This window comes from Charadrius vociferus, unplaced genomic scaffold, assembly GCF_000708025.1.
Source record: "Charadrius vociferus isolate BGI_N301 unplaced genomic scaffold, ASM70802v2 scaffold326, whole genome shotgun sequence".
NCBI lineage: Eukaryota > Metazoa > Chordata > Aves > Charadriiformes > Charadriidae > Charadrius > Charadrius vociferus.
The window spans coordinates 1,084,755-1,096,415 of NW_009649062.1; the positions used below are offsets into that span (position 1 = coordinate 1,084,755).

An 11,661-nucleotide genomic window follows, 5' to 3' on the forward strand; every position below is an offset into this window, starting at 1 on the left:
TACGTACTGTGAGCAAACGTGCCGTTCAGGTCCAATGAGATGGACAGGCTCATTAAGCAAAACCAGGACCTCTGAAGTCACCCCCTAGGAGAGCCTTGCTGTGTATTCTCACTTTGGTGAAGAGCAATTTGTACTTCTTTTAAAAGAATTCATCATTTTCTTGCTCATCTTGGTCCCAATCCAGCTGGAGGACGGCATTGTTTGGAAGTTCTCTGTGGTCTGCTTGGGTGATGTCAGCAGCCCCACATCGGATACTTGGGAGGCTTGGAGACTTTAATTAAATGTCTGAACATCTGTGTACTGAGATGAACCAAACTCCCTGGAGAGCCCATCTTGCAGAGCCCTGAGCGTCCCAGCTCCCGTGGTGGAGAGGGCTCAGGGAGCCTCCTGATGGGGGATTCCCCTTGGGCAAGGGTCAGCAGGTGCCCCCCCCGGCCACCCTCCTGCTGTATGGGTGACACAAGGTAGAGGACTGTGGGGAGGGAAGGGTTGAGACACTCTCTGTTCCCTCCGTCCATCTCCAGCAGATGTTTCCTGAGAAGCACTGTCCAGCTGGCTCTGCTCACAGCACCCCCCTGGCTGCCTTGGAAGCTGTTGAGTCTTGTGCAGAATCATCCAGGAAACCACAGACATTCCCATGTCCTGTGCCCAGAAAACCTTGAATTCGCAAAGTCTTGGCTTTGATTTTTCTTCATACAGAGAGGATGTGATTTCAGGGATGAGGCAACCTCTCACTGTGATTTATTGCGCTGCGTTGAGCAGGGAAACCTCTTCCCTGGCTACGTGTGGACGGTGGCCGGGTACACAGGGAGGAGAGTTCTCCTGGGCTTACACATGCTGTAAGAACTGGACCTGGTGGTGTTTAATTTAACCCTGTCACACCAGATCTGAGGTTAGATTTGATCCAGTCGTACCTGCGGGTGTGCTTAGAGGACACCAGCCAGTGATGCTGGTGGGGGGACGTGTGCCGGGGGATGTGCTCCCTGGCTCTGGGTGCCCGCCGCCTGCCGGGCTCCAGCACAGAGGGGAGCTGGCATCCAGGAGAAACCCCTGCCTGGGGTTTTGTGAGCTTCGAACACTGCAGATCACCAGGTGCAGCCACATCAAGAGCGGTGGGTGGCAAGTCTCATGGTTTCCAGAGTTGCTCCATCTCTCACGCTGGAGTTGGGCTTTTTCCTCCACCCTGCTTGGCCACTGTCCGTCCTACCTGGTCTCATGGGTTGAGGCCATACTCTGGTTCGTCCTGCGTAAATGGAGCCGGAGCAAACCCATGAATTAACCCAACAGCCACCACGCTCCGTGATGCGCGTGAAGCCGGGCACAGCCTGGGGACCAGCAGCACAAATGCTCTAAAGTGGATTTTAAAGCCCATCCAAATTCTGCTGTCAGTATTTATGTGCCATATGTTGCAATGGTAATTACATACTGTGCTTCTCGCTGGAATAGACTATTGGAGTTGTTTAGATCCTTCCGCTGATGTTATTGGCCTCTGGGCCCACTAGAGGACTAGGACTCATCGCATTTTTATTTTTAATGGAAGCGTTGTACTTTGCTTTGCAGTGAGCAGGGGGTATTCAGGGAGAGCCAAAGTACCATGTTTGCTGTTCAGCACAGGATCCATCTGGTGGCATCCGTCACTGGGACACGGTGCTGCCAGGGGAGAGCCTCCTGCGCCCGCCACAAACAGCCTCTGACTATGCCCGCACGGAAGGAGCAGGGTCACTTTCATACACCATGTTAAGCAATGAGTTACATGGTTTAGAGCTGGTTTTGCAGCAAGATAAAAGAATGCTAATTCAGTCATTTACCTAACTTCCCATCACAGTTCAACGGCCTATCACATGCCAGGACTTTCTTCTTTTCCTTCCTAAATAACTCACTGATGAAAAAGGATGCGTCACTGTGACAGGCAGCAGTACGCAAAGATAGGGCTGACTTAAAAACCAAAAACTATTCCCATTGAAGCTCCTTTTTGATGGTCATGTGGAGTTTTGATTACACATAAATTGTTTGCATCGTTCATTGCCTTTGAGTGGAAATTTTCAGGATGTGCTGAAAAACCTCCAGTGACTGAAGGCCTCCCTAAAGCCCTGGTGTATTAAATCTCCACCAAGAAAAATACACATTTATGTTGAAAATACAGAAGAAACTGTACCTTGTTTATATGTTTTGTCACTTTTTCTTACTCTGTAAAGAAACCTAAACCAGCTGTAGTAAACATCGTTCAGCGCTGCACTGTTATGCCTGCCTTCTATGGGTGGGAATCGGTTCTTTGATCTTCAGTTCAAAGAGGTTGAAAAGGCTGTTTCTGCAGTCTGCAGAGAATTTCCTTCTGCTTCTACAACATCTCTTGATTAACTCCGCGTTTCTGGGAAGGCTCTCGGTATCCATCCAACCAAAGCGATCCTTACACCATGTGTAACACCTACCACAGAGTAGATGAAGTTTGCTTCCAAATCACAGCAGCCACCTTCCGTGCCCACCTAGCCCGGTGGTGGACATCATCCCCCAGCGCCCAGGAGAGCAGTAACATGAGCAGAGCCCTGAAACCAGCGTCTGAGGCTGCAGGCAAGACCTGATCACGTCGGACAAGACCCACAGGCAGCCAAGTTGGCATCCAGTTGCTGGCTGGGAAGCAAGCCACGCCGGAGCGGAGGTGCTCTCTCCGCTCAATCCTTAATGACCTGGATGTCCCAGGTCCATTGTCATCAGGTGGTGTGATTTGTCCCTTGCCAAGGGACCTGCTGTCTTCAGGACTTGTAGGTTGTGGCCTTTTGCAACGCCGCTGCTGTTAACCTAATCGAACATTTAAAGCAAGGGGGAGGGAGAGGAAATCATTAGCAGCTGCATTAACTTCTACCCTGGATTCTGTGCACAGCGCTTACTCGAATTAAATAGCTGTTTGGATTCAAGCGACTCCTCCGGCGTGAGCTAATGAAACCAGTCCTGCAGTTCAGCGGTGGCAGCAACCAAAATCCTGGTTGTAATCCAAACTGCAGGGTTGTTTTTTTTCTCCTAATGAATTAATCAGCTGATTACGTGTGTGCGATAGCTCATTAAAGAGGTGCGTGGCAACCTTTGGAAGGAAATTATTGGCATTGTGTGGCCCGGAGGCCGTTACATCGCAGGAGCGCGCTCCTCGGAGTATTGCGGCACCATATGTGTTGCTCTAATTAATGGGCGTTGTTCCTGGGGTCGTTTGATCTCAGGAAAATGACTGTAAAAATTTGAATACTGTAAACCTTCGAAAACTTAGAAGAAAAACTCAAACAGCCCAAAGCAGTTTCTCTTTAATCTAGCTTGTGTGGCAGTGACTTTTTTTTTTTTTTTTAATTTTAAAAGCTTCCACCCTATTTAATGGTAGCTGCAGAGATAAAGCGAAGTGTAATTTGGAAATTAGTTCCGGGTGTTTGAGTTGTAGCTTTATTTTAGTAATCTGGGTCATTAATTTTGTTGAATAGTGTGTTTGGATTTTCTTCCCCTGTGTGTGTGAAGCACGACGGCACCCAGGGTATAAAGGGACATCCAGCAGGAAAGGGAGCTTTCAAAGTCCTCTCCCCCATGAGCGACCCTACAAAAACAAAGCCCATTTCTCTGTGGTTATCTGGTGTGGACGGCAGGAGACGAGCGGTGGAGATGAGCGGTGGGGTGGTTTGTGGTCCTGCTGCGGCTGTGGACACTGGAGACGGTGGGGAGGGACCTCACAGGGGCTGCCCCTGCTGGAAAGCCAAGGGCCAGAGTTGGGTCAGGGTAAAGGTTTAGGCTCTCAGCCATGACAGGAGCCTTTTAAAATGAATAAAAGCAACTTCTAGCTTGATTAATGAGCAAAGGTGCAGTTTGGTAAATCTTTTCAAGGAATATTAATGAAAAAGATCGAGTGAAAAAACTTGCTTCTGCTCAAGCCTTAGACTGCCCTGAAAACTGGGATATACCAGCATCTTCTCAGTTCATGTTGCGCATCCAAAGAGTCTCTGGAGGTGTGTCACAAGTCGCTGCCAGCGTGGCTCCTCGCTGCAAAGAGGCATCTGGAGCAATGCCAGTGGCTACTGTATGGACCAGGGAGAGGTGCCTGCGGGTGTCACAACTGATGGCCCTTGGGCAGAGCACTGTGGGAGCTGCTTGCACCCCTGTCAACAGGGGCAGGAGTTTAAACCTAGTTTCCTCCTCCGGCATTGAAGGGATGGAGTCCCATTGATGGGATGCTGGTACAAAGCTCAGGGTCCAGTCTGGGCATCTGCATCTGCAGAGGAGCCAGGGATGGGGGCTGAAGCTCTGCTCTTCTCTCCACTTGTCAATGTGTTGAGTAAACCAAGAATAACAATCTACATAGGATGGTTTGGGCTGGAAGGGACCTAGTTCCAGTCCCTCAGCCATGGGCAGGGACACCTCCCACCAGCCCAGGTTGCTCCAAGCCCCATCCAACCTGGCCTTGAACACCTCCAGGGATGGGGCAGCCACAGCTTCTCTGGGCAACATGGGCCAGGGGCTCACCACCCTCATAGTGAAGAATTTCTTCCCAGTATTGAATCTAAATCTCCCTGCTTTCAGTTTAAAACCATTCTCCCTCGTCCTATCACTACACCCCCCAATCAAGGGTCCTGTTCCAACAGGTCCATGTCCTTCTTATGTTGGGGGCATCCCTGAGCAATGGCAGGGTTACAAACTTTGCAGGATTAAGGCTGTGGTTCCCCTGTGTGTTTATGCAACATCAAGAAAAAAAAAAAGAAAAAAAAAAAATTCCCCAAAAACTAAACACCCTGATGTTTCGGGGCTAAGCTTTAGAAGCATGGTCATTATAATAATACAAGAGCAGGCAGAAGCACGCAACTGGCTTGGGTAGAGTTTTTCTGCTTATCCTGATTTCTGTTTTGCTGTTTATCCTGTTTATCCTCTCCTTGTTAGCCTGAGTAGTTTGTCTTCCTGTAAATGCCAACCTGCAGCCCTTAAAAAGAAATCATCAGGAAGACAACTTGCTGACTGAGTCTTTTTTTTGCCTGTGGCAGTTGAATAAGCCCATCAGCTTATATAATATTAATATTTGTAAAAGCAAACCTACAGAGCTCATAAATCTTCCATAAAAGAGGGACAATATCTACATTTATTTTAAAATGAAGCAGGTAAGTAGGTTCTAGGACAAAAGGGTGTTGATACAAAGGAAGTGGATAGATGAAAGAAATGAAATTGCCATTTTAATCTGAAAATTGGCTCTGCATAAGTGATCGCAGAGCCTTCACTGCTGCTGGAGCCAGCATTTTGCTCTGGGTCATCACTTGGCCCTGGAGAGCCCCACTCCCTGGCTGCTGCCGCAGCAGCGGGGCTCCCTGCTATTCCATTCAAGTGGGTTAAGGAGTGAAAAAAAGTCCAAAATTGAAGCAGGGCTTGTTTGCAGAGGAGAGGACTTCATTACCATTTTTGCAAACTTTGTGCCTTCTCAAAAAAAAAAAAAAAAGAAAAAAAAGAAAAAGTTAAAAAAGAAACCCCAAACTCTGCAGTTTTGGATTCTGTTAACCACTTTTTAATGGAAGAAGCTGGCTTCTCCCCATTACGCTATGCTCCCTATTACGCTATGCCGCAGTAGTGTGGGAACCCAGATGAGGAAAAACCCCCACCAGCTTATTTTTAGCCAACCAAGTGAGCAGTCTGTCTCCAAACACACACACGGGGCAGCTCCGTGGAGGAACGATGCTGCTGCATCACCATTAACACAGTCTCTTTTCATAGGAAAACTGTGCTTTGAAGCAGTTAAGATATCTTTTATTGGGCACCACCCGCTGTGGGATGAGAGAGGTAAAATCAAACCATTTTAAGATTGTAGAACTACATGGAGGGGGGAATTATTTATTTATTTATTTATTTATTTATTTATTAAAAATCTTTCTTCATTTCTTGAGTTGTGTTGTCCGTGGAGGGCTGGTCCCATGAGACCGCAGCGGATGGGGCATGGGCAGCACCCTGGGAGCCTCCATTCCTGGTGCCTCGATCCTGGGAGGTGAACGTTGCGATGGCTTTTCCCTGCTGCCCGGGATGTGGTGTGAGTCCCGCCATCCCACGTGGGGCAGGGTGGGATCTCCATCCCTACGCAGGGATGGTGTTTTGTCAATAAACATCCCTGCTGTGGTTTTTAAAGGGTATGTATGTACTTCTGCCCAGCGCTGAGCGGCATGAGGGCTCTTGCTGGCAGCTGTGTTTAGCTGGCGCAGCAGAGGTGCAGATGGATGGGTGTCTTTGGACGATTTTGCCAGGCATGCAGTTCTTCCTTTTTTTTTTTTTTTCTTTCTTTTTTCTTTCTTTTTTTTCCTGGCCCTGAGCACAATGGGAAGCCTTTCGTTCTGTATTGCTCAGTGGTGCGGCTGGATCAGAAGATTCATGGTGGATTTGGCTCGATCCCTCCAGCTTTCCCCAGTCTCATCTTTGTCAGCTCCCAGCGCCGGAAGAGAAGTCCATCGTGTGGGTCCACTCTTGGCAATGGCAGTGAAACGCGTTGGCTGGGTCTGGCCCAGCAGTTCCCTGTGCTTGGGGTAAAGCAGGGCAGGGGATGGACTGCCCCAAAGAGTTCCCAGTGTGAGCAGACAGGACTGGTAGGTGGGAGGCCAGGAAATACCATTACAGGTATTTTATAGATGAGGAATTGGGGGACAGAGACACAACGAGGTGATTCCCACAAAAACTGAGCTGGGATCCCATGAGCCTCAGACCAAGGTACGTACCCCGGGCCATGGAATGAGTCGTGCAGCCAAACTTGTTCCCAGCTCGTCTCGGAGCTGGAAGATGGTCAGACATTGGCTCAATCTGAATTTTTTTGGTGAAGCAATTTTTTTCCTTTTAAAACAGGGAGTTGCTGAAGCTGAATCTTCTCATGGGATTAGGTCAATTCATTTCGCACAGCACATTTTTAAGGAAAAGTTTTTATCGTGCCAACTCAGGCAAGAAATATGTTCAAAGAATTTTAGCATTCGGCTCAAATCACTATTTCATTTAAACATTTTAAGCTAATGAGAGTTGGCAAAAAAGCTATTTTATTTAAAAAAAAGGTGGAAATAAGAAGGGAACATGTTGAAGTTATCTCAGTGGAAAATGTTTTCATATTTTTCATTTATGGAAGTTTATAAGTTTAGCTTTTGCCCTAATTAAGGACAAGAAAATATCTGAAAAGCTTTCACAGGTCACAAAGAAAAAAAAAAGGTCTTTCTCATCTCCAAGTCCAGCTGCATTTTCCCTAATGAAATTTTCTGCCCCGGGAAAGGTGGAATGTGAAAGTTAAGTATTATAAGTATATAAGTATATATATGGATCAGCTTTGCTTACAGGGAGGGAGGAAACGGGCCAGAACCCATACACTAGAAAAGAGGTGAAAGAGAGTGATATCACAGAGGTCTATAAAATTATGGAGAACCCAAGTAAGGTGTGATAAACCTGATGGTCTAGATGAAAAGTCATGTGCATGGAAATCAGTGCTTGCAAGGTAGATCTGGTGAAGGACTTGTGATATCTGCCCGTTCCTTCCATCTTTTCTTTAGGGAGCCCCCCATTTGCTCTGAGGTGTCCACTTGTGTTTGTGCTTGTTCTGTCCTTTTGGGTTAAGAAAGAGAGAAGATCTTGCCCTGGCCGCAACCAGAGCAGCGGGACCTTTGCCGGATCTCACCATGCCCTTGCTTTCCCCATCCTTTTGCTGCCACCTCCTTCTCCAGGAGGACCGGAGCAAAGCTGAGTTATGTACATCTCTGCCGTGGCATCGGCTCCACTGTCGTTAGAGAATAAATGACACTGTCTCCGTGGCCAGGGAAGAAACCAAATTAAACCCCAGCACCCTCGGCAATTGATGGGCCGGCTGCTGAGCTCCGTGTCACAGCCGATTTCTCATGAACAATCAGGGGCAAATTGTATCTCTAATTTCTGTCACAAATGTTTTTGCTATGCAGAGGGACAAATAGGAGCAGGGAGAAGAGGAGAGAGCGCTTGGCCTGGCCTTCAGCCTGATGGGCGAGGGAAGGCTGTGATGATGCTAATGCGCTCCTAGCAAGGTGGTGGCTAATGGAGCTGCATTAAGCAACAAGAAGTGGCCAGATAACCTGCTTTCTCTGGCTGTAATAACACACCACCCTGCTAAAATAAGGCGATCATAAAGGATGGTGAGGAGGGAAATGAATTGCTGGTGAGAAAGCCAGCACAGGAGACCACGTTCCTCAATGGAGAGCCACACCGAGCACGGGGAGATCTGTTGTGAGGCTCTGTAAGTGTCGTAATTGTTTAATTGGGCTTGACAGAGAAGGGACTGGGGATGCTGTGGCATTCAGGGTGGCCACTGCAGGTGACACCGAGCTATGAGACATTCAGATTGTAGCGATAAGCAGGTACTGGCTTTTGGCATTAATCTGACTACAATAAATTTGTGGCGTGTTGACTGCAGTGGAAGTGCAGATCAATATCAGTCTTCAAGAGGCTCAACAGGTCAATGTTTCTTTGATACAGATAAAGAAAATAGAGGGTAGGTGTTTATGGCATTCCCTGCGTGCAGTGTTATTATTCTTTGCTGATCCTTCTGCCAAGGGAAGGGAAGGGAGCAAGAAGGAAGGTGAGAAAGGATTTAGAAAGATAATTCACCAGATATTTAAAAAGCAGTTGTAAGAAGGAGATTTGTGGCATTTTTTTTTCATCAGTTTTAGGCTGAAAAGAGGAAGATCTTCATAAAGATGCATTGTCCTTTGAAAGACAAATTTCTATCAAATAGTGGTGTTGGTTTCAATGAGGCGCCCCTGGCAGGGGGGTCGCTGGCGCGTGGCCGTGCTTGCTTAGGCTTTGGCAAAGATGGACGTGTGGGCGTTTCACAGGTCCCCGCTGCTTTCTGGTGGTAGAGATACCCATGTCTGCCTCGAAACGCTTTGAGGCAACTGGCGGAGAGATGGTTAAACCAGGGCACTTGGACCACAGGGACATCCTCGTCCTCATGTCCCAGCTCTTCTCTGCTGGGAAGGGAGCCTCTCCCAAGCTGTTTGCATCCCAAAGCTTGATCACCCCAGCCACGCATGCACTGAAAAGCAGCAGGATGTCACTGTGGGTCAATTAATGTCACAGCAGGATGATGGCATTGCACCAGGTTGGCTGAAGAGCGGGTGTGGGGACATGGGGGGACTTGCAAAGGGCACTTGGCCATGGAGGTGTTCGCCGCATCAGCAGGGAAGAGGAAAGGTCGCCTCTTCTCACCCCTCATGGGAAGCTGTGATCTTACTGTGGCACCCGCAGGGGACAGCAGGAAGTTTAAAGCATAGCAGATGTGGTCAGAGAGGTCCGACCGAGACAAAGTTGGGCAAAACTCAGCTGTTCTGCAGCCTTGGCTGGAGGTCAGCGAGATTCCTCTGTTGGACCTGGGACCCTCCCCAAGACCCCCGTGGGCTCCTGCTGGAAGGGAGGTCCTGGGGGAGGTGACATTGCCTTGGCCCTCACAATGGGCAGTTTTTCCCCCCTTACTGTGCTCAGCCCTGCAACAAGTTTCCAGTAAGAGCTGCCGGTGTCTGAGGGGAGAATCAGAGGTGCCCGTGCGACATTTGGGTTGGGGCTGCACCGCCACTGCTATCAAAGATGGTCTGCAGCCGGGTGGGAAAATTAGATGTCACCCTTGGAATGCGTGAAGGTCGCTGGATCCCATTACCAAAGTGATGTGTACAGATCCGTCCTGACATGTCCATTTGTTAGCAGGGACCACGCAGTTCGATGGGGAAGTCGGGTATAAACATGTAAATGGGAAAAGGATTTCCAAGCGGAACGGTCAGCACCTTCAGAGCATCTTTCCCTGTGTATATATTTCCTTCTTTCCTTTTCCCATGCCTCCTCTTCTCCTTGTTTCACAGGACTGGCTGACAAAATTTGGGTATCTGCCTCCTCCGGATCCCGTCACGGGACAACTGCAGACGCAGGAGGAGCTCACCAAGGCCATCACTGCCATGCAGCGGTTCGGGGGGCTCGAGGCGACGGGGGTCCTAGGTCAGTGGCTCGCAATCCCTCCTCTCTCCCGTGCAGAGGGATGCAGGGACGGCTCCTTGCGGGTCCCAGGAGGAGAGGGGACTTGGCGCTGAGTTGTGGAATAGCATCATCTCCAGGAAAAGCTCACGCGGGTGTAACATACGGCCCAGTTTGCAGCTGTAAGAGTAATTACATGGCTCAGGTGCTTTGTTGCCTTGTGCTTTCAAGAACCTGAGGCAAGCAATTATTTCACCAGACCCACACACCCTTGGGGTTCCCATCATGCTTAAAATAGCTTAAAATAGCTCTTGGTGTGCTCAAAAAAAAAAGACAAAAAAAAAAAAAAGACAGAGAAACGGAGGCTGGAGGCTGATAGGTTTTCCTGTTCAAAGCCTTAATTGCAGCATCACATTGAGTTGAACAAAAATCCTGATTAAGCCTCCCAATTTGTATATTCTGGTTTCAACAATGTGCAGGGGAGGGACAAAGATGGTGTGGCATCACCCCAGCGCTGCTCGCTACTGCCCATGACACACAGAGCCATGAGGTGCCTGCAGAGCTGGCGGGGGTCTCCTTGGGTCTCACTGAGCCGCAGCAGCTCTGTCCAACCCCCTTGGTTGCCCCTGGCCAGCTGAGAGCCTGTCACCCTCCCCGGCGACCAGTGGGACAGGGCAGCGGATGGCTTCTGCCTGACGTGGCGGCCACATCTGGCTGGGAGGGAGCAGCCCAAGGCCAGGCTGGAGTGACACAAGTTCCCCGGCATGACCGGGGTCATTCCTCTCAACGTCCTCATTGAGGGAAGGAGAAAGGCAGCATTATCCCGGGCCTCGGAAGGGCGCCCGTCTGCTCTCCTCCCCTCCCTGCCCAATGCACGGCTGCGACCTCCCGCCGCGTGGCCAGCTTGCTTCCGCTGCTCAGGACAGAATTAACGAGAAGCTGCTAATTAGCAGGCCGGTCTCCAACAATCCCAGTGCCCTGGCTGCCCTCCGCCGGTCCCCCAGAGCAGCTGCCGCCTGAGCTGGCTGCGTCCCATCGCTGGGACTTTCCCTCCCTAGTCTTAATTGAGTGCGTGCAATTATTTCTCTTCCACCTTATCACAAGCTGCAGGAGGGCCGGCAGCAAGGATGGCATTTCGAATGCATTTGTGTTTTCACATTTTTGGAGGGGGAGTTTGAAACAGGCCTGGGGGGCTGCCCTGGGCAGGTCATGGGTGTGGGTTTGCGTCTGAAAACCAAGTGTTGAAGGAAAGAGGTAAAGCCAAGATGGAAAGTAGGTGAACGAACAACTTGTCTGCCTTTCAGCAGAGGAGAATAGGGGCTTTAAGCTTTCATGCAGTTTTAAAAATAAATAAGAAGGAATATGAGCATTTTCCAAATGAGCTCCTCGCTGAAAAGTGATATAGTTTATTTACATGCGAACGTTTCTCTGCTTTGTCAGGGGAATAATGGGAAATTCAGCAAGACAGAATAAAATAGAATAACTAAAGGTTTATGTTTTAAATTATAATCAAATCTGGCCACAGGTGGTTTTCCACACAAGTTTTTGAGATCTATAAAGTGTCATGCGAGAGGTAACCTGCTGCATTTTCTCCTGAAATCAATAAAACTGTCCACTGACGCTAACAGCAGAGTGAGCACCTAACGCCCCCCGGCCGTGGGGTGTCATCTCCCCTCACCTCCGGGCAGCCCCAGCTGGTGGGTGCTT

At 49.2% G+C, this 11,661-nt stretch overlaps 1 protein-coding gene across 1 annotated transcript in view; it reads left to right on the forward strand.

Annotated features, from left to right (window-relative positions):
- MMP17 (matrix metallopeptidase 17 (membrane-inserted)) overlaps positions 1–11,661 on the forward strand; it is a 36,521-nt gene that overhangs the window by 2,909 nt on the left and 21,951 nt on the right. The window contains exons 2-3 of the mRNA XM_009888136.1: positions 3,856–4,048; positions 9,846–9,978. Of these exons, the coding sequence (XP_009886438.1) occupies positions 3,856–4,048; positions 9,846–9,978 (326 nt within the window). The remainder of the gene's footprint in view (positions 1–3,855; positions 4,049–9,845; positions 9,979–11,661) is intronic.